This window comes from Perca flavescens, chromosome 20, assembly GCF_004354835.1.
Source record: "Perca flavescens isolate YP-PL-M2 chromosome 20, PFLA_1.0, whole genome shotgun sequence".
NCBI classification, from domain to species: Eukaryota; Metazoa; Chordata; class Actinopteri; order Perciformes; family Percidae; genus Perca; species Perca flavescens.
In genome coordinates, this window is record NC_041350.1 from 23614629 (window position 1) to 23641642 (window position 27014).

The 27014-nt window shown below is 40.4% G+C and overlaps 1 protein-coding gene across 5 annotated transcripts in view; it reads left to right on the plus strand.

Moving 5' to 3' along the window:
• The first annotated feature begins 4445 nt into the window (after positions 1–4445).
• dnmt3ab (DNA (cytosine-5-)-methyltransferase 3 alpha b) overlaps positions 4446–27014 on the plus strand; it is a 45704-nt gene continuing 23135 nt past the window's right edge. For 2 of the 5 annotated variants that reach the window (XM_028565352.1, XM_028565355.1), the window contains exons 1-6: positions 4447–4568; positions 5787–5966; positions 9689–9796; positions 14794–15145; positions 22657–22703; positions 25617–25757. In XM_028565352.1, coding sequence (XP_028421153.1) covers positions 5889–5966; positions 9689–9796; positions 14794–15145; positions 22657–22703; positions 25617–25757 — 726 coding nt within the window. In that variant the 5' untranslated portion in view covers positions 4447–4568; positions 5787–5888. Of the gene's footprint in view, positions 4569–5786; positions 5967–9688; positions 9797–14793; positions 15146–22656; positions 22704–25616; positions 25758–27014 lie in introns of all 5 variants that reach the window. The other 3 variants (XM_028565354.1, XM_028565356.1, XM_028565357.1) reach the window with 3 other exon arrangements.

Sequence of the window (27014 nt, forward strand, 5' to 3'; positions counted from 1 at the left end):
TTTTGTAAATAAATCAAATGTGAGATATATTAAAAAGATTTAAAATATGGCTTTGACTGCTCATGTCATGATTGTTGATGATAAAGGTTTAATCATTATCAAAAATCATTTTTTTGTGTTGGAAAATAACAGTACATTTTTACAGTAAGTGTCATTTTGTAAGTACTTATACTCAATATTTTCCTTTTCTTAACTTCTACTTCACTTCTTTTCAGCAGGAAATATTGGACTTTTTTAGTCTATGTCATGGTAGCTAAACTATGGAATAGTGTATTTTATATACATATATTTATATAACAAAATCAAACAAATACATAATTAAGTTGCAATGTTATTGATTAAACTATCCAGAAGTACTTTATATACAGTACAGTAAAGTAGCTAAATTTAGCTCAATATTGACCAGCTACAATAAAATGCTGCTTACACAATAATGCATCAATAATTTCTTTCCAATACTCAAATTTCTATAATAATATAATACTCTGGAAACAGACATTTTGCTGCATAATGAGTACTTTGTTTGTATAGTGTAAGTAATTCTGAATATAGGACTTGTAATGGAGTATCTATGCATTGTTGTATTGATACTTTTACTTTAATACCAGAGTCATTCTTTCAGCAGCGAGGTATTGTATGTTCCCCCAATGCCCTTTTTGTGTTCATTGTCTGGCCAGATATAAGTGTTTCAATCTGTGTGTCTGCAGAGTGATTTCTGATTGAGACCTCAGCTCAAAATAAGCTAGAAAAAGAGCAAATGTGCTCACATTCTAGTTAAAATGGTTTGTTTCTTATGGACACTGAGGTAAATAAAACCCTTAAATCACACTGTGCCTCTTGTGCCCGACTTGTCCTTCACAAGCTTCCTCTTTATCAGCTTCTATTAAACACAAAATGTGTAAACACTTCCTCCCAACAGGTCAGACATAAAAGGATGCCCTTTCCTGCTTCACCTACAAACCTAAATCAAAACCTGGCCTCTTTTCTGTTGCTTCAGGCAACCGCAATGACAAAAACTATACAGGTGAAATGAGGTTGAGACACTTTAAGTGTCACTATCAGCATCCTCCTCTGTGGGTTTCTAGGAGACCAAGATTTTTCACCAGCCAGTAGCAGACGGTGCTGCTGCTGAGGCTGCTGACCTAAGATGAACCACTCGGTGCCACTGACTCTATTAGAAAGAGGAGACGCCGCAGCTTCCAAATCAGTGAACCACATCCGCCTGCTGCACACACATTTCCTAACTCTCTCTTGTTGTCCTTAAAGAGAGCTCAATCTGCCTTACACAGAACTGTTCTGTGAGCCTTTAACCCTCCTACATTTGCAACAGTTATCTCACTGGGTCTCCGACTAGTGGGTGTGTATAGGATAAGTGTTAATTGCAGCGGTAGGCTGTAGTAGGGTTATTGGAATGAATGTGATAAGAGATTTGATATCTTGTTCTAGCTGCAAACTAAGAAATGAAATGAAGATGTGCTAGATTTTGATCCTGCTCAGAGGATAAAGTCTGTGAGACTGCACGTTTTTTTTTTTTTTTTTTGTAGTACAGTGTCATTATGTTGTTGTTACACAGCAAAATTGTGCAAAATCACCACTATGACAGTGTTTGCATCCCTCACTTTTATATACTATACTTTTATTTGTCCCCTTGGAGAAATTATTTTTCTAATTTTGTTACTTTTCTTTATTAACACATGCATCAAATGTGGAGAGATAATAAGGAGTTAATGGAGCACAGCGCCCCGACCAGTTAGAGGTTCGGTGCCTTGCTCAATGGCACCTCGGCCGTTATCAACAGCTGAATATCATTGCCATTTTAGTTTTGTGAGAGGAGACAACTCTTGGACAGGACAGAATAGTAGTTGCCAAACTTCTTTTGTCATCATACCTCTTTTGGAAGCTGAACATTTTTTAAATAAATGTGTTACATTCTTATGAAGCGATAACAATACTGGAGAAACAAAAGGATTTAAGTTGAATTTGACATAGCATGATTCAAGGCATAAACTTGTCTCTTCATGCATGTTTGAAAAATTCAAGTTAAACTTGCATCGCACAATTTCAACAAAGTGTCCTGCTATACTGACAGTAACATTATTTTGTATTTGGCTAACATGTTTACTTGATGAGCAGCATTACCAAGTCTTTCCATCTTTTACTATTGTTTTGTTCTCATATTGTTTTACTTTCTGAATAAGTGTTGCTCGCTTTAATCTTGATCGGAGCACTCTTTATCGTATTAATCTGAATTATCAAACACTGCAGACATTTTTACTTGTCATGGCAGGAAAAGCACAGGTGTTGCTAATAACATTAATGATGGTTCCGTTCCAGCAATTCATGCAACGCAACGCAGCAATAAACAATGTTATTAGTTACAGCTGTGTTTAATAAGTAAAAATGTCTGCTGAGAAAACCATCAATTCAACGCGAGATAGGATAAGAGGACACTGTACTTTATCCCTGAACATATATCAGGTGTCACGGCAGCCAAAGAGTACATCGAACAATATAGAAATATCTGAAAAGCAAACAAATTTGAATGACAAAGGTTTGTCAAAAGTGTACAAATGTAACCGACGTGGAGCAAAAGTAAGAGGTTTGTGCAAATGTCAGCGACGTAGAGCCCTTAATGACACTGTATGAACTCAAACATCTGTGCCAACACAACAGTACATAAACTGAGTACTAACACAGTAATCGTGTACTGTGGAAGAGACATTAGATTAAAAGTTGACACTAAGGTCAAGAATTAAATATGCAATGTAGTATTATGAGAACAATAACTGTAGAAAGCATATGTTTAGCTTCAATAGGCCTCAAAGCTGGCCTGAGGCATCAGCTAATTACATGGCTGCTTAGGGCCCCACAGCCACCAGGGGGCCCATAAATGCAGCAAATTAAAAATGGGAAAGTCTCCTCAGGTTCCTGTGTTCATTTTGTCAACATTTAAATAAAATGACTTTGTGTGTGTTGAACTTGTATAATTTATGCACAGATTAAAGCTGCTCAGTGTATTAAAACTTGCCTTTCAGTTATTCTAGTTTTAGTTAATTGTATATTAATTATTACTGTACATGCGCACATATGCACCATGCAAATATCATTTTAGAAACATAAAAATTGTAAACTACTTTAGTTTTTAGTTTACACAATTCCCTCTTAGGTTTACACATAGCTGACGTGGACTGTTGTTTGACAATGAAATACACATGTATGAAGGGGGGGTCAAATTTTTTCCCATGCCCCAAACAGGCCGGGGTTGGCGCTGCTTAGCCTCTATATTGGCAACAAGGAATAAAATCAACATGAACCAAATCTCTCTAAGGGGAAGGGGTGAACATGAGAAAAGGGCAATTGTCTTTGCACACAGGTCTAGTGTTTATTTTTGCCTTGAGGTCACATCAAAGGGGCCAGAGTGGTACTTGGGGGGCTCCTGGGCCACTATCTGGTGTAATAAGTTTAAACATTAGGCATGGAAGTGGCAATATGCTAAGCTGAATGCAAAAGGGAGAAAGTTGCCGATTTCCAAACCTTCTGAAGTGAGTGATCTAGTAGGGATTTACCGGCGGGTAACAGGGACCTCCGAGTACTTCCGCCATTCATCTGCATGTACAGCAGTACAGAAAATCTACAAACTTTCCCTTAAGTTACGGGCTAACGCTAGCAGTAGCCACCTAGCTTGACTGGCAGAACACTGAACAAGACTGAACATTTTTAGGCGACTAAATGTTCAAACTAACTGATGAGTGAAAACAAACAGTGAGAGGGTCTAAGTTTAAGACAAAAACACCCCAAAACAAGTTCAGGTCTATTTTAATGGACAAGGATTGCTAAGCCTCTGTCCTGATTGACAGGTCAGCATGTAGCCACGCCCTAAAGCACCCCCTGCTTTATTGTCAATTTAAAAATGAATAGGACCATCATTTCGCAAAATGCTGTATTGAAATAGACTTGAAACTAGCGATTTAGGCCATTAACCCATTAGGAAAATGTTTATTAAGGTAATAAATCAAGTGAGAAGTAGGATTTTCCATAGACTTCTTTTTGCAACCAGTGGATTCACCCTCTGCTGGAAATGAGATAGAATGCAGGTTTAGGTTTAAGGTGCACATTGGCTAAACTTTTCAGGCCCGCAAACATTTTTTTTACAGTCTATGTATTGGACCTTTGTTTTATCCCTGCATTTACTGTCGGTATCACTTTTGAAATATGTCAAATAAATATGACATTGGCCCCAAAAATTAAGAAAAAATAATAAATCAATAAAAAAAATTATGGCATTTCAGCAGTGCCACTGGGTTTCTGAGAGGAAGTTATCAATAAGAAATCTAGATGTGTGTATTAGGGGGGGTCTACACCACCTTTGCCCCCTCTGCACACTATGGCAGAGGCAGTCTTTAGGACCCTGTGGCAGCCAACAGACAGTCTGCAGGCCCCTGCAGTGAGAGCGGTACAACTGCAAGAGAGCTGGCCGGCTGGGGAGGTGGAGGACGGGGAGAGAAGAGGAAGGAGGCTCCGGGAGCAAGCGAGACAAAAAGGGTCAGGCCTGGGACTGGGAAAATCGGGTAACGAACACACAGCGATTCACGCATTTAAATCCGTTTAACCCGGCACTACTAACCGCGCAGGAAGGGTAACCTTTACAGTATGTGAACAAAAACGTGAAAGCCCCGAGAGCGGAAGGCGCTCGATGGAAATGGGGGAAATAGCGATTTAGGGTTTGCTTTTTGCAGATGTGCTGAGTGGACATCGCGATGTGCACTTGAACTTGACCGAATTTAGGCTACAGCACAGAACCGGGACCGTGGCTCCTGAAAACATTGGCCTCATTAAAAAAATATAACGGGGATTTATAATTGAGTGGCCGTGGCCTGTAAAAGAGCCACAATCCCGTGGGTCATATTGCAGACTTCCCCTGCTGTAAAGACGTCTAAAACTTTGCAATTTTAACGCATAGGCACACTGAATGATACATGTAAGTCAGCCGATCGCAGTAATGTAAAACGTACGACCTGGTTGTGGCTTCATGTGCGTGGAAATGCGGTGACATTAAACGCCTGTGTGGCCCAACAATAAATTATTTTTTTTAAGATAACACGTTCTGGTTGTTGCCTGCAATTATTTTTTAGATGCGAAGATTTTCAACAGTCTATTAGACCTTTTAAATTAATCACAACCGGCTGTCATTAATCTTGACTTGGAGGAAATGAAAGACATCCTATATGAATATAGGCTAGATATTAAGGGTTATGATTTTTTTTTTTTTTTTGTAGGTAGGCTTCATTTCCACGAGTGCAACAGTGTAACTCAGTGCGCATGGCTGACTGCTAGAGTAACTTTAAGGTAACAGACACTTAAGGTGAAATGAAATATTAATAATAATAATTAAAAAAAGATAATCATCCTGGATTTGTTTAGCAGCGTTATTCAGGTTATTTGGCGCATAGTAGCAGTATAACCATGTAATGTCGACAACTGTACACCCATACATGCATGTGGTGTTACACAAAAAAGTGGTCTATAGGCCCTATAGGCGTGAGTAGCTGTCCATAGAAGCCTGTGTGGTTCCTAAACATGACGTGCACTCAACAAAGGAAAGCTGATGCTCAAAAAGAGCCTCGTTATGACAGAAAGATAAATTTAACCAAACTGATTTAAGTAAATATCCACAAAAGGTGTCACTGCAACATGAAACTCTGCTCACCTGCATCACAACACTAATGCTAAGCTAAAGTGTATCTAATGAACAAGTTGATTGTCACTTTTTGTTCTTTATCTTCCAGGAGAGCGGAAAGAAGAAGGATCATCTCTTTTTTTGTACCTTTGAGTTTATTTTCACCTCATCTACATCGCCCCCATTATTAGATATCACCCATAGACTCTTGATGATGCCGTCCAACACTGTCACCAACACCACTGCATTTAAAGGCTCAGGCTACACTGATTCACCTGGAAACAGAATGGTAAGAAACACGTGTGAAATATAAAAGTGTGCCTCAGGAATCTCACTTCAGGTATTTATGAGACTCCTCTGAAGCATGGTATGTTGCTGAATGACTCAGGATTTCTCAACTTTATAGCCAGTGGGTTCAAAGAGTTCATTCAGTCATGTTTTGGCTATTTGAATCCCTTGAGCTAAGCTGTTGATTAATTTGAGTCTCCATCACTTCAAAATGCAATTTTTTTGAAAGCCCTCAAACTCACCAGATTTAAAAAAGGAGATTAGTCACTCCTGTGCATAAGCACCAATGATGTAGTACAGTGTGCCTTTTAGTATTTAGTATATATATACACTAAATACTAAAAGTCATGCTGTACTTTTTTTTTTAAATGAGTATGTGTGCATGCATTAATGAATGGGTGCGTTTTTTTTCAGTCTATAGTTTGTTAGTGTTATTACTTTGATCTTACATTGATGGAGCCCTGAAATAAGAGCAATGACGTTTGTACAGTCACTTCAGGTCAAAGCCCATTAAAACCGTTCCCAATTTTATGAATGAATAAAATAATCAATCTGTCAAGCCTTAGTGATCTTTGCAATCTTACGACTTACTGAAGTTGCATTAATTCCTCCTGTTTATTGAAGAATAAACACTACTTTACTTTAGAATCTAGCAGCATGTGGAGTGCCATGTCACCTTTCAAGATGCAGACAGACTCATTATTACAGTCTGTGCGTAACTGCAGCATCACTGATGCTCACACAGAGGCAGCGATAGCAGCATCACTTGAGGCGGCTGTGGTGAGATGCAGCTGAATTATGTGACATTCACTGTTGTAATGGTGGTTGGTGACGTGGGCGTTGGCTGGTTTAGGTTGAGCTGGAGCTGGAATGGCTCTCCAGCTTTTTTACTAGGGGGGGATCTATCCTCTTCCTCTACTTTCCCATTACACAGTACTGCCCTTAGTCTTGTTGCCTGGCAACAGACGTTGCCTTAAATAACCGGCTACCCAGATGGAAATAGTGCAGAGAATATTGACAATGTAGGGTTCACTCGAGGCAACAACAAATCATATTTCAGGCTTTTCTGTTGTTTTTTTTGTACAGAAAATATGAGGGTGAAATATGTGTGAAAATGGCGTGTTATTTCCATTCAGTGTGCCTAAGCACTTGGGCTGGGAATTGGATGAACGGCGTGGTGTATGTAGGCTGTTCCTGCAGAGATAGCCAGGCACCACTGAATTGTGTCATCCATATAAGTGGTTCCCAAATGAGCCTGCACACCAGGCTGCACTCAAAACGTGCTATTATCTATGCAAATTCTGCCGCCCTGTAAGGAAAAGACCGAAGCACCAGGCTCTCTATTAGTAATCACACAATAAACCCGGCACAGTCCGCAAAACACATTCTCTCACAAAAGCATCAATATCTACATTTAAAAAAACCTTTCTAAAGACTCGGTGGTAACCTCAGTATCTTTATGCAAAGATTCATTGATGAATATGATATGATTTTTTTCAGCGATATTCATCAATTATAACCCTGTGCCCATTAATCACAGCATCAGTTACTCTGATCACATCTATCTCTTTATGCAAATCCGCTTATCTGGGACACTAATGGTTGATGGATTTATTCCAACACTCTCAGGACGTAACATGGCCTGACCTTTGAAATTCCTGCCTATGTTTATTAACCTCCTCTATCTTTTAAATGATTTAAAAGGGTAGGTCTGTAAGCTCTGCAGCTTCAGTCCAGTGTTTTAAGAATGTTTTATTATGGTATTTTTGCCTTCAATGGACAGAGAAAGGAAGGTGATGGGATGTCACAAGAAAGAATGAGGTTTATTACCAAGTAAGTTTCACATACAAGGAATTTGCCTTTGTGTTTGGTGCATACAATAAACACATTAAGAGGCAATACGAAAATAAAAGCAAAGTACTACAACAGTCAAGAACATAAATATAGACAGAAAAACGTACAATAAAAATATGAAAACAATATTAAAATACTATAACCAAACATGTAAAGTATAACTGTTGAGAGTTGGAAAGCTGCACAGTATTGTGCAGGACTTGCAAAAATATTTAACAGGGGATGTGCACAGGTTCACAGAAAGGTCCCTGGCCGGTGTTACAATGTATACTTTGACCCGTCAGATTGTGTGATCTGGAATTTTGGTTGTATGTTTACTATGTCAAAATATTTTTATTGCTCTTACCAAAAGAAGTGACTCTCTAGTTAGTTAGTTAGCTAGTTAGTTAGTTTTGTTATTTATTGTGTCGTGCACACACAAGTGAACAACCCACATGGACTTGTGTAAGACCAAAATACTAATAATAATTACTATAATACTAATAATATACTGTTGCAGTTGTAAAAAACAATTGTCAGACATTGTATTTAGACATTGTATTTAGTATTTAGATATGTTTAGTTACACATTTTGATAGCTGTCCACAGATGCTAACCTCATAATATTTACATAGGGTGGTACATTTTAATAGCACAGATACATTATTTCAACCTGTCAATATTTGATCTTTTTTTTTTTTTATTGTTGACCCATTCACGTCACAGAATCTGACGGATCACAGATCTCAGTGTGACACCGGAATCTCACATATATCTATGCAATTTACGGACTTCTCCTCCATGTTGGTTTAAAACATGATGTTCCAAATTCATTTTGACCTTAGAAACAGCAGCATTGGTTTTGTATTGTATTTAATTGCAATTTAGACTTGTTTGCAGATAGTTTAAGATAATTTTCTACAGCAGGAAGACGATATCTTCTTATTGGAGGAATTAAAGGTGTTGCACCTGCCCTTGATCTCCCCTATTTTTTTTCTCTGTAATTAAGTCGTTACTGAATTAGCTTGCTGTATTTAACACTATCCATTATGCAAGGACAAAGTCAATTTACAGTAATCTTCTATCATGTTATCCCACAGTACCTAACATTAAAATAAAAGTACTTAACGACAAGTCAGCAGAGGAACTCGGTTGCAGGATGCCTTACAGTGTAGAGAACTTATTTATCTTTGAGGGAATCTCACATTCAATGAAGGAATTTAATAAGGACCCAGCCCTCCACCCCCCACTGTAGCTGTCAGAAATGGCCTTGCAATCTCATTTGCATTCAGACCTGGTGCTGGTGGTCCTATTCAGTCAATAATGAAACTCAAAGCATCTACATTAAGATCATCTTTTCTCTCATCAACCCCAGGGGTACTTGGTGGTGGCGCACATGGGGCTTTGTTCATGGGGGTAGACAGTTTTATTAATCAAAGGGAAATTGTAGCAGGGGAGGGTGGGGGCCATTCGACGTCTTTGTAACGGTGTCAAGAGGGGGATTGTCTGTGGAAGGTCAGCGCTGTGTCTGTGGAGCTTTCACTTCAGTATGGTTCAAAGGAGCGTGCCATTCAATTTCTATCTGTCTCATTGTCCACTCAGCCAAAGACACTCAAGGACCCGCTGCAGGTCCCCTCCAAATTTTCAAGTGTTTCAGTGTGGTGCTGTTTTGTGTGTGTCCTGCAGATCTAGTGTAACAGCTGCTGCATCTTTGGCTGAGGTGAAACCGCCACTTAGTTCACTGTAAGCACAAATACAGGCTTTGATAACCTGGAAAGATGCTTATGTGCAACCAGGCCTGAAATGTAAATTTGACATTCCCACAGATAATGGCTCTGATTATTATAGTATTCTGAGTCTAAATCATGATGTGTTGCTTTTTATTGACAGGGTGAAAGCACACTACTGGACATGGACCTGATGACAGAGGAGAAGTCGGCTAAAAGTAGTGCCTCTTGTAAAGTTGGCAAGCCTGGAAGAAAGCGCAAGCAGTTTCCAGTGAGTGGTGATCTGACATTTTACAACTACATCCATCCATGCATATTTTTTTACAGTGATCAGTTTTCCAATATATTGGAATATATTGCTCATTGTCAAGATTAGATATCAGCTTGTTCCTGAGCACAGCAACATAAATTGAATAAACCTGCACTGCAATTTCTTTAGCCTGGGTCTTAGTAAAGGGTATTAGTGTCCCATGCTGGTCTAAATGGGTTAAGTCTGGAGCGTGCTTGATAAGAACTATATCATATGTTTCATTCATGTCAAATGAAAGGCAAAGAATCACATATTTTCAGACAATCTTGACTGGAAAGCATTCATCGTGTCACATGCATAAATTAAACATGAAAGGTGACTGAAATAGATGAAAAAAGACAGCTTTAGAGAGAAGTTCAAACCTTGATTACCTCCAGCTGGCCAATCACTGCATGAAAAGAGACTGTGAATGTCGGATTGCAGAAAACATGGGAGAAAACGTGGGAGGGTGTTTCAGAGGCCGTTTGACCAATCCGATAAGCACTTTGGTTGGAGTAAAAATGCCCTCAGTATCCTTCAAAGTGCTTGTCAGATCAACCTTTCCGACAGGAATTGCAGAGTCTGCGTTTGTAACTTTTTAAAAGCGACATACGGACATTCACGCCCACTTCATGCAGTGATAGGCTGGATGTTTTGAGGTGAGTCAGTATGTATGGCTGTTTGTTATGGTTCGTTGTGTAGGTTGGCGTGGCTTGTTTTTGTTGCCGTTTGTGGAGCCTGGGCTGTCTACAAAACCACGTTTTTTTACAGTGTGTTCAGGGGACAAGCAGCTCGCGGATAGTGAGGAGATGTTTGCTATATGTGACAAAAAATGTTGTAGCCTAAAAAACGCGTCACATCACTTAGAGCACCTTTAAATTGGGTCACTTATGTAGTAGAATTTTTTAGAAATTGGTGCCTTCTAGGCCGAGAAAAGCCATAAAATGTGTTTTTAGCTCATGTGGATGAAAGACCCCAAATCCCAGAATGCACTTGCTTCGCTTCACTACGAGACCACCCCAAGCCACGCCTACAGCTTACAGAGAGGCAGTCAACTGAGTCAAGTCTATTGTGTTTTATTGTCATTTCAACCATATACACGAAACAACATTTCACCGTGGCTCAAGTGGTGTTACACATTTAAAATATATAAAAACGACATTATATAAAAACAACATACAAAACTAACGCTACATTTAGTGCACACACAGTATAGGCTCCGTAAAGTTCAGCTAACACATGCTAGCATTAGCGCTTGGTGGGCTGTAAACACAGAGTATAAACACACCCATTGAATTTGCGTGGAATGTAGCTAGAAAGGTCGGCATTTAACAGTCACAAACTCCACCAGTAGTTAGCAGTTAGTTGGATACAAGCACCCCATTCCTGCACCAGTCCGTGTTAACACAGCCCACCTTTACGAGTTTTATCCGGCGACACAGCAGGTCTAGCAGGCCTGGTAGCTGGATAGTCCAGTACACTGTTATTCAGCAATGTTTCCACAACAACAAAAACACAGCAGTCTCTGAACTCGCGTTGGGAGTTTCGTTGCAGTTGGATGTAGTCCAGTTTGTTTTCTAATGAGCGGACACTTGCAAGCAGGATTGATTGAACAGGTGGCCGGCTAGCGTTAGCTTTCCACCAAACCGCTGTCGAGGTCCCTTTCCACGGCTAGCGCCATCGGGCGACACCGAAAGCTGAGGTGCTGGTCTCCGTAGCAGGCGAAGCTCGCGTAGTGTGTGGAGTATTCCGTCTGTAATAAAGCGTCCTGCATATTCTCCGATCTATATCAATGTACCACGGTGGTACACATGTGCGGTAGTTTAAATGCACATAATTGTTGTAAAAGTTTTCTGCTAAAAAGACAGAGCTTGTTTAGCGGAGCTGACGCTCGTTTTGCTTCGGCAATGTTCAGATAAAGACGACGGTCCAACCCCCTATGGGCTGGTTGAAAACATGCGGAAGTAGCTCCTACTACTGGCTGTAGTCCATTGCCTCTGGGCAGAAATGGCTCCGATGACGGAAAACAAAATTTTTTGCATCATCAGAGGCTTTTTTCCAGACCCACAATACAGAGATCTCTCGTCTCAGGGGGACATGAGGGAGAGAAGCACGGTCATTCGAAAATACTACCAGGTTTCTACTGATACAAAGCTCAATGCTAAATCGGTGAAGTATCCCTTTAAAAGCCCTGATTATAATGATAATGATAAATGACTTGGGCCAACATGTATCTGGGTATTTTTTCCCTTGAGATGTTATCATTTGCATAAAGCTGTGCTTTTAAAATCATGTTAATTAATTCTCACAGTGTGAGTCAACAAAACGGATATTATATGGCAGGGAGGGACATGCAGGTTTGTGTCAGTGTGTATTTAAAGCAGCTGAGTGGTACTACCAGTAGCTATACTCAGAATCAGGGTGGCTTAGCAATTGTTTTTACAGCTGTGGGGGATTGACCACATGTGTCAGACACTCCAGTCACATAGGTATTTCGTATTTCGTCGTCGTTATTTTTGTCTGAATAAATGAAAATGTACTTGCAGATCTGATATACTGGCTATAGGGAATTTGTTTTCAATTATTAAAATTAACACGCAATGCTGGTAAATAGCTGTTTATGGTGCTATATCAATAGCCTTAAGCCCATTAAGTACACAGACATCAGGACAGGGTCAAGTAGGTCCTCATAGAAAATGATGAATGACAATGGCAACCAAAGTAAAGCATTTATTCATTCAACTCATATATATATTATGATATATTTTACATATTAACTGACCTTGCTGCTCTTTGCTATCGTGGATCCAGGCTGTAAGATTCAGGGCCTCCTGCTTGTCTGAAGGAGGTTAAAAAATGCTCAGCTGGTTACATGTTTTAAGCACTGAATCTGCACTCAATTCATAACATAATATTGACACCTAATTCCCTGTGGGATCAATAAAGTGCTGCAAAACCAAAACAATGACCTGAAAGAAGCCAAAATGGTCTGTAGAGTTGAGGGAACTTAATAGTTGGATGATAATTATCTGTGGGATTGTCAATACAAGTGATGTTTTCACATACATTCGTATAATACATTTGATGATTGGTCATTTGATCTATTGTTAATATGGAAATATTGATTAGTGTAGCTTTAACGGCTTATTAAACATAGTATGCATTAAACCAATTATGTGTAAGTTGTAATGCTGCAGCAGTAAGTTGGATTTGATAGCCAGTGTTTTATTTTGTCTGCCTGTCTGCCTGATTTACTAACTGTGACCTCTGACCTCTGGCAGGGGCCACATGTAGTTCACTGGGTCACTAATCTGTTGCGTAATTCTTTCAGCAACAGATGTGTGTTGTGTGTGTGTGTGTGTGTGTGTGTGTGTGTGTGTGTGTGTGTGTGAGAGAGCATATTGCCTGAGTTTGTGCACGTGTTTGATTTTCTGTTTGTGTCTGTCTGCCTAAACTCACACGCGCCACAACCTCTTTTTCCAGTTATGAATTAAGTGAGAATAATAATGCCTCAGCTGTGGATTTGTTGTTTTCATTCATCGTGTCAAACAGATTTACTGGAGCGCCGCAGTTTGAATGAGTGCAACTGTTTAACATTTACAGTTAATTTGTTCTCAGTTACTACAATGATGAAGTCATTTAGAGTTTTGCGGCTTGCCAGGAATGCTTAAAAACCAACATTGGCTCGATGTAGCTCTGTTTTACAATACGGTACGACTTTATTTATTTTTTTGTAGGTTTATTTTGCATCTCTGTACTGCATAATTTGCGTTGCATTCATTACACACGTTTTAATGTATTTGGGTCACTTCAAAGCTAGTCTATTCAATCAGCAATAATGAGATTACATTTGACCTCTTAGCTTCTAGGACAGGATCTTGTGTTTGTTAAATACCGTCTGCTGAAAGACACATGCCTCCTGAGGCGTTGCTATTGTCTGCCTTAAATGCGAACTGCTGTACCTACATCTACAGTAGATGAAAGCTTCAGCGCTGCTCTCATCAGTGTTGACAGTCTGATCTCACAAGACCTGCTCCACTTTCTGCTCTCAGTAACCCAGTAATGGGATTGTCTGAGAAAGTAATTTTATGGCTATTTTTAGGCAAGAGCAGAGACACTATCACATTTCCTCAAATGTGTGTAGTTGAAACAAATCTTTTCTTGATCTTCTAAGGTCTGCTTTTTTTAGGTACGGTGTAAGAACTGAATGCCTGCCACTGTTACTCAAACTGCAGTTTAAGATAGGTCAGCTCTCTTTGAATTCACTCCTCTGCATAGAATGAAATAGTTTAACTGGGCGTTCCAAACTGGACGGAGTGAAAAACTTTGTTGTCAAACAGCCAACATTCTTGACATATTTCCGTGCTGCTGTAATCATGAATGCACTACTAGAGGAAGCGCAAAAGTGTACCAGATGAACTTTAATGTAATCCCTTCCTCACTTGCAGGTTAATGGCTGTACAGCAGATTTACTGGCACAGCTCTGAAGTTTACAACTGTAGTTTTACAGAGCTAAATGGGAAATGCCATACTTCACTGAGTAATAAGTGTAGAAGTTGAGCCACATGTTTGATTCTGTCAAGATAGAGCAGAGGAGGCTTCAGGGATGAAATTAAGCGTATCTAATAGGAAATTGATGAATGCTTCCATTCTCATTTTTTGTCAAAAAGCCCATTTAGCCAACAGAGACTAAACAGTGTTTATCTTCAGTCTAATAATGCCAGCTGTTTTATTGTTGCTAGCTGTGGTGACCTTTTCTCAAGCCTGCTGGATGATTTGTTGTATTTCCTGAAAGCCTTTGTTTATTGCGCTGCCAGCTATAGTACATCCAGTGATATGTCATAACTGCTGGCAGGATCAACACTGTTGTACACCTTCAGAACATCAAACTGTAACATACTCCTACAGCAATAACAACCTGCAAAGCTAATAGATTGCCAGGACGTTAACATTTCAACCGCCTCTTCCCCTGCCTGCAGGTCGATAGCTGTGGCTCTCTCAAAGCCAGTGTGGGCGTGGGCAACATCTACACTGGGGTGGGTAGGCCGTCCATGGCCCAGGTCCACAATGGTGATGTGGGCGGGCACAGAGACAGGACGTCCGACGCCTGCTTCCCAAAACAGGAGAAGAGGGAAGTGGAGAACGGGATCCCCAGAGATCCTTCCTCTTGCCGGGCAGAGGACAGCTCCCAGGGTCAGAGCCTGAGCCCGTCCCCAGAGAACGGATTCCTGCCTAGCCGGGAAGACCAGGACTCGGAGAAAGACAAGGACGACAGCCTGACAACGCCGCACAAGAAACGAGGGAGGCGGAAACTGGAGCGCCCAACGAAATGTGAGTTTTTGGCTCCTGCTTGTTCGGCTCGGCTATCTTTTGATCTGCTCTCTGTGGATCCAGCAGGGAAAGTCATGTGCCTAGTGTGACTAGAACAAGATGTTGAGTAATGAACTGTAAATGGATGTTGGACTGAGTGGGTCTGTGCAGCTCAAGACAGTGAGCATGGCCCTGCCACCGCCAGGATTACTAACACTGAGGCTAAAAGAGTTGCATTCATGCTGCTGCGTGTAAATCATAATTATAATGTTTATACTATTGATATCCATCTCATACATATTGTACTGAATATTATGCATGCTATATTTCACTTCTTTTGAACGTCTCGGTTGGGCTTACAAAAATGCTTTAAACATGTACAACCAATTGATATTTTAAATTTATCTTTGAAATACTGCAGCAAAACAGGAAGGTGGACCCCCCCACAAAACCTCTAATTGTGGAAACATTGTTTCAGCTACTAAAAGTCCATCACAATGTGTCATTTGAATAGAACAAAATACAAATGAATTGCCCACACCCACACCCACACCCACACACACACACACACACAAATTATTTATTTATGTGTAGTGCTGAAACAACCAGCTGATTAATTGATTACCGTTTTCACTATTTTCTTATATTTTATAGACCAAACGATTAATCACGACAATAAACGGCAGATTAATCAATTATAAAAACACTTATTTAATGCCTATATATATGAATTTTGTAACGAAGACAACAGGAATGAAAGCATGACTCGTTTGCTACCCAAAAAAGATAATTATAAAAAAGACATTACTTGACTTTTGTAAAATAATGTTAAATGCAAAATGTACACATTTGTATCATAAGGAATCATTTTACTGTAAATTGAGTTTTGGTCCTACAGAACTGAATCTGCCACAGTGCAACAGCAGACAACCGTAGCATATAAAGATAAAATAAATCAGGGGGGCATTGTTTGGAAAGAGTGGTGCTGACAGGTAGTTTTCAGTCCAAGATGGAGATTACCAATATCAATTAGCCGCCCCCCTCACTCTCTGCTTTTTAGTCCCATCTCTCTCTCTCTCTCTCTCTCTGAGCCACGTGTCTCTCTTGTTCCTCTCTCGGCCTCAGAGACACCGGCTATGACCTTGATGAGGAGTGCAGTCAATAAAGCCAGGGGCGGAGTCACTCGTCTCCTGGCAACAAGCCTCTGTTGGGTGCTGGCAGGTCTCTGTTGTGGCCGCCTCCACCGTCGGGGGCTCTGCCAGGTGGATGGCGTTGTGCCCAGAACTCTTTACAAACTGAGTCTGCACTCTGTATTCACCTGGCTGATCTGTCCATCTAGGATCTGTTACTTCCCTTTGAAGCAGAAATCTGGGATGACTCTGTTAGCTTTTGGTGTAAATGGCTCAAAACTGGTTTTCCGAACCAGGTCTGCAACTCTGCTCCCTAATCTGTGTTTGGGTCCAATGCTGCTCAGCTTTAGTATGATACAGTGGTCAACACACAGGGCATGACAACAAACTAAATGTGCATTCAAAGTCTGCTTTATATGATCTGCATAAAGATCATGCTTTTAATAAGATGAGTTTGCTAATAGCTTAGTTAATAAGAGGGGACAGATCACAAACAGTATTAAAGGGGCACTTCATCACACTAACACCTGAGGATTTTTCTATTAGAGGGAGCATTGGTCGGCCTGTGAAAACTTCTACAAAGTCTGAGAGGGTCAAGTCCGAGAGGGTCTAATGCAAATATGCTATTGAGTTGCATTATGGGAAGTGTTAAAGTTTTGGTAGTATCTCTCCCTCTGTTTTGACCATAGGTTTAACATTAAATCGCTGGTAAGATTCACACCTATAGTTCATTTGCTCTGGTCCGAATCAGTTGATGAGTTTGTCAACTTGGAGCGTTTTCTCTCTTGGATCGGTTTTGCTTCAAAACGGAGAAAAATCCAAGCATACCAAAATGCATCACTACAAGTGCTTATTGATCAGATGTGTCTGGGGCGGGAGCAAGAAGGTAAATACAGGAATAAGGTCCTCTGTTCAGTTCTAGTACATATTTCATTACATATAACAGGCTCATTTCATTTAAATACTTTTTCAAACATTGCTCCGCGAGCGGCATTACGTCTGTTCGACTTCGCTCTGCTCTGCCGGCGTCGGTCTCCAGCTTTAGCCGGGGCTGGTTTAAAAAACGGAAATGTGAGTGAAGGCGAGCTTGACAGGATCCATTTAGCTCAGACTTGCGGAGTGCATATAGTTGGGGCGGTTCGAGGTAGGATCACATTCTCATTACAAACGAACCGCTCCAGAGTTTGTTTGAAAGCGTACCGAGACAGACCACCTCATCAGACCAACCCGAGCGTGATTGCTGGATTCACACCTGTCCAAATGAACGCTAGTGCGATTCAACCAAACTAAATGAGGCAGATGTGAAAGCCCCCTTCGTTAGTAATGGGGTACAGAACTTCACTATAAACATAAATTGCACTACTTTTAATCACAAAGAAACTTTAACATGACTATAAAGTTTAAGCTGCAACGGCGACTTGGCCAAGAAAAGCATAAGCGTGCAGGACAACATACAGTTTCACGTTCAATACAATACACGAATACAGAATACAAAAGGCTACATAAAGTGCAGGTAAAGTAGGCATTACAAAGCCGGTGCAAAGTGATGTGTAAGTAAGACGATGGATATGTGAAAGTGATATGGTAATAACACAATATACATTAATAGACAGTCTATACCACTGCTAAGATGTAGTTAGTGCAAATTAGGATCTAGTTAGTGGTGTTGAATCAGTTATAATGCAATATACATGAATAGGCAGTCTATGTAAATGCTGAGCTGTCACCCAGTTTGTTACAATATGCTGTTTTAAAGTGTCATAACTTTTGTTGAGATGCAGGAAGTGTCGATATACAGTTAGTGCAAATTGTGGTCTGGTTAGTGATATAGGTCAGTAATAACAGTTAACCAGAATAGACAGTGTAGATTTTGAATGTAGTGAAAAGTCAATATACAGTTAGTACCTAGTGGACTAGGTAGTGATGTAGATCAGAAATAATACGATATGCATGAATAGACAAGTCTATAAAACACTGACATGTCACCCAGTTTGTTACAATATGCAGTTTTAAAGTGTCAGAACTTTTGTTGAGATGCAGGAAGTGTCTTTTAATTTTTAACAGAAGCAGCAAACAGCAGAAAGAGGGAACTAAATTGTCAGCAGTTTCAGCCACAACACCAAAGAAAAGGTCTGTGTGGGGTCCGCAGGTCCCTCAAGATCTGCAGTAGTGACATGTATTCATTTTTTCTTTCAAGGCTGCGGGCAGGCAGTGGCAGTCATGTTGCAATGTGTGAACATAGTGCAGGTTGGATAGTTTGTTGCTTGCAAGCTGCACACACACATGCAAATTTGCTGTTTGGCGACAGTTTGTCAGTACTAATTGATGCCTATGACACATTGAAAAAACATTTTGAAACTAAAGGATTTCTTTCAAACAGGGCATCAAAAAGTAAAAGGCAGACTGAATATATTGCAGATTAGTGAGCAGGCTTGGGTACAAAGGATTTTGGAAGCAGGTGACTGTGGAGCAAAAAGCAGCAGGAGTGAGTATGTGCAATCTCTAAAACACAGACTTTTAATTCCGATTACGTCATTGAGAAGTACTGCCCAGAGTTTAATTGCAAAAAACACCACACACTGTTGGACCTGCATGATGTCTTGATTTACCTTAAATGCACTAAACAGTGACATTATACATGCCGGGAGATATTAATCCTGTTACTTGACAAGTTTGAATAGAGGGAGCGTTGATATATTCATCATAAGGAGGCAAGTCCTTGGTGGGGGGCAGTGTGGTGGATCGATAGTCCACTAAACAGGGTTTCTGTTATCCATCTGGAGGGCACAGGAAGGATTTGAGCTCCGGCTGGAGTGGAACTGAGCTCTAGCAATACGAGAGCTGGATCCCGCTCAAACTGGCAAGGTATACTCTCTGTGGGCAACATTAGCCAGCTCCCCTCACAAACCCAATGACCTTGGCAGTGTGCACCGCCTCACCGATTTGTTATATAGTCACTTATTCCCGATGAGGACCAGGAGACCAGGAGAGGGGAGAGGGGTGGAAAAAAAGAGCAAGGGGGAGGGAGGAGCAGAAGACTCAGCTACACATGGAACCAACTTGAAGAGGCTGCTAAGAGAGCAGACTATTGTTTGGACAGGTCTGTAGGGTACTTCACTGACAAGCCCGTGTTGGTTGTGCAGACAACATGCCATCAAAAGTTGTCCTTAGCCTCTCAGGGCTCAAGTGTTACGATAGTGTTTGGGCTTCGACTCAGCCGATAATCATGTTTAGTCAGGCTGTGCCATCATGCTAATTTAAGGCACAACTGCTTAAATGATGTGTATATACTCTGCTGGTGTCACATTACCAGAGTCTGGGCACTTTTAGAAATGCTCGCTGACATTGAAATTTAACATTGTAAAAGTAATACCAGAGGTGTTGCTTTGAGCTTCTGTGATGAAGCTGATTTTGGCCTCCGCAGCGCCGCGTGTTATATATACAAGCAAACATGCTCGCCAGGAAGTTCTCATTCGGTTCTGATACTGTCAAGATAAACCTCGTTAGAGCGTATTGTGATGCTTTTTACACCGCCCCCTTGCGGGTCAAGTTTAAAAAGGCAAGCTTCAATAAGCTACAGGTTGCTTATAATGATTGTTTGCGCATACTACTCCGAAAACCAAGGTGGTGTAGTGCAATTGAATTGTTTTGTCAAGCTGGAGTCAATACATTCTCTGCTTTACTGAGGAATCTAATAATATCTAAATCTAATTCTTCTTGGAACTCTGTTATTTTACAACTGACTGACCCTAGGTTCGGTGCTCATGGGAATACTGGCTGTTTTGTTTTTTTATTTGTGTCTGTTCTTTTGTATCTGTCCTTCTTAATTGTGTTGTATGTTTGTTTTTCTAAATGGACCTTGAGTCTAATAATAAAAAGCTATCTATCTCAGAAATAATGGAGCAATACCAAATTTATAACGTCTTGAGCGAACAGTATGAGCAGCTGACACGACAGCGAGTGAAGGAGAGGGCGAGCCCTGATGAGAGAGAGATAAGGATGTGTTGTCACACAGATGACAAGCGACGTATGGTCATAATAGGTTACGGATTTGGAGTTTATCATCCCTTAAATCATATATAAATCTGTAAATTGTGTGCACGGTTAAAATGGCAGGCTAGTAAATGTGCTGTTAGTTGTTTCCTATAGGTAGTTACTTCCTTTATTTGGGTCGGATTATATTCTCACCTAAAGTAAACCGAACTCTAGTGCACTTAGAAGCAACCGAGACCCCCATTTTCAAGCAGACCAGTAGAGCTACAAAGATTAATCAATCAATTAACTCTTAAATTAATCGCCAACTATTTTGATAATCGATTAGTCGGTTTGAGTAATACAAATTCTTTGATTCCAGCTTCTTAAATGTAAATATTTTCTAGTTTCTTCTCTCCTCTGTGACAGTAAACTGAATATCTTTGAGTTGTGGACAAAACAAGACATTTGAGGACGTCATCTTGTGCTTTTGGGAAACACTGATCCACATTTTTCAACATTTTCTGACATTTTAGAGACCAAACAAGTAATCGATTAATCGAGAAAACAATCAAAAGATTAATCGACTATGAAAATAATCGTTAGTTGCAGCCCTACAGACCAGAGTTCGGTTGTTTGGTCCGCACCAAAGTCAGAATGAGCTTTCACACCTCCCCAAACAAACCGGACTATCCGACAAAACGCTCCAGGTTTCGGTTAAAACAGACCAAACTGCTCAGGTGTGAAAGCAACTTTGGTGTTTCAGTTGGATGGTATCCATGCTCCCTGGCTAACCCCTCACTGCTCTGTTAAACACAGGAAAACATTGCTGTTACAGAATGAATAACATGGCCTTGTTGTTGTGGACCTCCGCATCTTAAATCATGGCCAAGTTAATAGGAAATCCCAACTGGAGCTTTTATTGTGTTCAAGACATTTTTATTAGACTGCGGTTTCAGAGCACCTTTCACCAAATATTTTCTGTGCTATTTTTGATGATCTTTACCCTGCTGCTGCTGCACCTCTCGCTTCTGGTTTTGCAACTTCCTCTGTATAGCCTATATGGACATTTTCTTTCCTGTGGAAAATATTAAGTCTTTCTATGAAACTGCTGATAGTATTCACGAGTTCTGAATCCTTACAATACATCAGCATTGGAAGAACTATTTAGTCCTTTACCTAATTAAAAGTAGAAATACTTAAATTCAAAAATATTCCATTACAAGTAAAAGTACTTACCATTAGAGCGGAATCGATTAGGGACCGCACCGTATATACTACTAGATTATTATTATTTACATGAATGTAACATTTAAACACTGTAACTGGTAGTGGTGAAGCAAATTTTAGCTACTTTTTTATACTGTTGGGTAGTTAAACCTATAACATTACATATTTTCTACAGACTAAATGGACCTTAAGGTGAGATTGTCTTATTGGCAAATTGTGTAGGCTCTACCACCATTTTTATGGAGACATATACCAGCTTCTACATCTCTACACCATCCAGTTGTACTTAACTGCAGCAAGACTAGATAAGATAAAAAGTTATTTATCCCGAGGAAAATTGCTGTGCAGCAGTTGCAATACAAAGCTGGATGTCTAAGCTGTCCTATCAAATAAAGGCCTAAAAATGCCACCAAAAAAATTTGTAAATATAAATAAAATGTTTAACATAGCAATCATAATAAGGTGCAAATCCAAAATAGATACAATATATACAATGCCAAAATCAGGTTAACAGTATGAATCATAAGAATGTGAACAGGTTAGGGATCATAAAGTATTTACAATGTCAGATCTTAAGTATAGGTAGTGTAAGAGTGTATGGTTAACACAGAATGTCCATGATTATGCCCATGATATTGGACCTAATGTCCCATTATTGCACTAGAGACTCATGTTTTGTCATGTTGAGGCTTTGGAGATTGGCAGGGAGATTATACAGTATACGGCCCCAGAGTCACAGTCAAGTGAAGCAGCACATTGTTGCCTTTACGGCTCTGTGTCAGCGGCGTGAGAGGGACCATGCTAATAGCAACCAGCTGTGTGTCTCATGAAGGGGGGATATAAGGTCAGAAGTGTGACATTTGCCAAAGTAAACCTGGCCTGTTGCATCAACCCCACACATGGTACCTGAGCGCAAAAGCTCCCAGACGATTTTAAACTCTGAGCATGCATAAGGAGTTTTCCCGAGCCAGTATCTCTCGGCAGTTTTATTAATTTGACTTTAATTTGATCAAACACGTAGTTAATGGGAAGATGTGGAGGGCGAGCCTAACAATTTGGGTTAATAAATGTGTTATGCGGGTTACTGATGAATGCAAGGCCACTTCAGTTTAACGCAGACACAAGGATAACCAATGTGGTCAATTTCCACTCTGCTATGAATGATTTAGGCCATCCATTGTGTCGCTGTCTTCTCTCTAGATGTGGAGCACAAGGAGGAGGACGGGCATGATGCAGTCAAGACCGAGGTAAGATTTCTGCTCTGTTCAGTCTTTTTTTTCCTCTGGCTGGTGTAACCCTCAATGTGTCTTTCACACAGCTTCCTTTTTAGAGGTAAATTACCTTTCTTGTCACACTCTGTGAATCCTCTGCTTGCCAGCATGATAGATGGCCGCGGTGCAGCTTGAACAGAAACAAACGTGCTTTTCTTGACATGAGAAAGGACAGTTCTTGTAGCAGAAATACTAAATATAACTGGATTCTCCACCTGATGTCATCATATTGGTATGTTATAAATACATCAACCTATCCAGCAATTTTGGTCTTTTGTCTTATGACTTACTCTTGATTGTGGGACAGGTTGTATGCTTGATGAGAGGAGGTTTACGTGTCATCTTGCATGACTATAGCTGGGCAGGAATTGTTCGACATTTTGGGAAATACATTGGTTGTTGTTTTTTTTGCCAAGAGTTAGATGAGAAGATTTTAGAGTTAGCTTAGCATAGCGTAAAGACTGGAAACAGGGGGGAAAAAGCTAGCCTGGCTTTGTCCAAAGATAGTCCGGTACATTTGTTCCCTTTAATGAAACAGTTAGACATTTTTTGCGAAATACAGTATTTGCTTTCTTGCCGAGAGTTAGATGAGAAGATTGATGCCACTCTCATTTGGTGTCCGTTAAATATGAAGCTGGAGCCTGTTGGCTTAGCTTAACATAAAGACTATATATATACAGTACAGGCCAAAAGTTTGGACACACCTTCTCATTCAATGCGTTGCCTTTATTTTCATGACTATTTACATTGTAGATTCTCACTGAAGGCATCAAAACTATGAATGAACACATATGGAATTATGTACTTAACAAAAAAGTGTGAAATAACTGAAAACATGTCTTATATTTTAGATTCCTCAAAGTAGCCACCCTTTGCTCTGATTACTGCTTTGCACACTCTTGGCATTCTCTTGATGAGCTTCAAGAGGTAGTCACCTGAAATGGTTTTCCAACAGTCTTGAAGGAGTTCCCAGAGATGCTTAGCACTTGTTGGCTCTTTTGCCTTCACTCTGCGGTCCAGCTCACCCCAAACCATCTCAATTGGGTTCAGGTCCGGTGACTGTGGAGGCCAGGTCATCTGGCGCAGCACTCCATCACTCTCCTTCTTGGTCAAATAGTCCTTACGAAGCCTGGAGGTGTGTTTGGGGTCATTGTCCTGTTGAAAAATAAATGATGGTCCAACTAAACGCAAACCGGATGGGATGGCATGTTGCTGCAGGATGCTGTGGTAGCCATGCTGGTTCAGTATGCCTTCAATTTTGAATAAATCCCCAACAGTGTCACCAGCAAAGCACCCCCACACCATCACACCTCCTCCTCCATGCTTCACGGTGGGAACCAGGCATGTAGAATCCATCTGTTCACCTTTTCTCATCAGACCAAAGCACAGATTTCCACTGGTCTAATGTCCATTCCTTGTGTTTCTTGGCCCAAACAAATCTCTTCTGCTTGTTGCCTCTCCTTAGCAGTGGTTTCCTAGCAGCTTTTTGACCATGAAGGCCTGATTCGCGCAGTCTCCTCTTAACAGTTGTTCTAGAGATGTGTCTGCTGCTAGAACTCTGTGTGACATTATTCTGGTCTCTAATCTGAGCTGCTGTTAACTTGCGATTTCTGAGGCTGGTGATTCAGATGAACTTATCCTCAGCAGCAGAGGTGACTCTTGGTCTTCCTTTCCTGGGGCGGTCCTCATTTGAGCCAGTTTTGTTGTAGCGCTTGATGGTTTTTCCGACTGCACTTGGGGACACATTCAAAGTTTTCGCAATTTTCCGGACTGACTGACCTTCATTTGTTAAAGTAATGATGGCCACTCATTTCTCTTTACTTAGCTGATTAGTTCTTGTCATAATATGAATTCTAACAGTTGTCCAATTAGGGCTGTCGGCTGTGTATCAACCTGACTTCTGCACAACACAACTGATGGTCCCAACCCCATTAATAAGGGAAAAAAATTCCACTAATTAACCCTGACAAGGCACACCTGTGAAGTGAAAACCATTTCAGGTGACTACCTCATGAAGCTCATTGAGAGAACACCAAGAGTTTGCAGCGCTATCAAAAAAGCAAAGGGTGGCTACTTTGAGGAATCTAAAATATGACATGTTTTCAGTTATTTCACACTTTTTTGTTAAGTACATAATTCCATGTGTTAATTCATAGTTTTGATTCCTTCAGTGAGAATCTACAATGTAAATAGTCATAAAAATAAAGGAAACGCATTGAGAAGGTGTGTCCAAACTTTTGGCCTGTACTGTGTATATATATGTATATTGCTTGTTTAATCTGTACAAAAGCCAAAGTGTAAAAACAATTCTTTTCATGTAACTCTCAGCAAGAAATTTATTATTACAAGCGTATTCCTCAAAACTTTTTGCCACCTAATCTCCCAAAAATATATGACAGAAGATTGCACTGAAAGTAAACTGTATCTGCACCATTGCTAGACTAGAAGCCTTGCATAGTCACCTCTCTTTAAGGTCCAGAACAACTGAGTAGTTCTCTTGCGTCTGGACTTGTGAAAGAAATGGTACCTAGTGGTGTATTGATTTGAAATATCAAATACACTTGGGAGCTTGTTGTATCAGTTGGTATTGGTGACCTTGAGACTGTTGCCAGGGAGTTGTGCTTCAACACTGTGGCATCACTTCTTGCTGCCTGACCAATCACAAGCTGATGGCACCATACAGCACATCAACATGTGAGTCATCATCTGTTTAGGAATTAAGAAAACTCCTTCACCTCAACTGCAATTTACTCACTTGTTAAGTCTGTCTCACAGGCTCTAGTGACTAATTGGATGCACAGATTTACTACAAATCTGGATGCTTCCTTATGAGAGAAATAGAAAGACTCAAAAACAGGTAGCTAACTTTTTTTTTAACACCTTAAACAGGGAGGTCGAGGCAGGAGGGGAGTTGGTTGGGAGATCAGCCTTCGTCAGAGGCCCATGCCCAGAATAACCTTCCAGGCTGGTGACCCTTATTACATTAGCAAGCGGACCAGAGAGGAGTGGCTGGCCAAGTGGAAGATGGAGGTGAGTACCCCAGCTCTGTCCCAGCCACAGTAGATTACAGGGTCAGGCGTGTACTAAAGCTGCCAGGGCCAAAGATAGGGCTTGTGGTGCATGAACAGCCAAGTGTATTTGATGGGTCATTTGATATTTCATGAAGGTACCATTTATTTCAGTGGATTTCCAGGGCCTTTGTCTCAGTTAGCTCCTGCATTTCCTGACTTTGTTCTTGTCTATTGTATTAGCAGAGGAAAATGCCTTGATGTGATTCCTAGTTCCCGGATGAAAATGTTGCAGTAAATTTAGATTTGCACCATTCTGACTGCTTTTTTCCCCCCAATTTCATTGGGAATATTTCTTTGATGGAAAATAGCTCCAATTAAACTTTCCACATACTGTAAATGTAGAGCAATGTATAACAATACAAAGTTAATTCTCAAACTTGGAAACAGTAGTTGACAAAACAATCTCACCACAACTTTTATTTAGTAGCTATTTTTGGGAGGTGTCAGTTGTATCACATGATCATCCTCAAGATTTAGAACAGCTACTATAAATGGACCTTTTGATGAGATTTTTTTGTCAACTTTCCAAGATCAATAACACGAGAAGTCCTTTAGGTATTCAGAGAAATTGAAATTTGAACATTTCCAACTCTGTGACAACTGAGCAAACTTTATCTACTCAGGAAGATCTTGTGATTCGATGGAAAGCTACTGAAGTTTGGACACTGTCGATTGCATTGTCAACAAACTGGTATTTTTTACTATATTCAGAATGATCACACAGCACAGTGGTAACTTATCCAAGCTCTGAATTCCTTTTGGACCGTTAATAGAAGCTCCTAATGCAGCATGAAGGTAAATCTTATAAATATGAAGTTTCCCACATTGCTCATTACTTAAGTCATGTTAAATACGACTCCTGGAAGTAATGTGATGTAGTGAAACTTCATCTGTTACATAATGAGGAGTCTTCGTAGTGTCAACATGGGGTCTTCCATTTCTTCTGCCTCCCTGCCCCCTCTCTGCTCTACTCTGGAGAGGGCTCAGAGAGCGGCCATAAAAATGTCTCCAGGGAGGAAATATTGCCAAATTAGCAGGACATGCTGGGGTCCTACAAGTGAAATGTTGTAAAATATGAGGCAAGTAGGCAGTTCACGTTTACCAAACAGGAGGATTTTCTTGAACGAGGAGCTCTACAAGGCTGAGATTTAAAATGGATTTGCAAGATGCAAATTCTGAGTATGCCTGTTTTTTCCCCTTTTTTTCATCTGGCGTA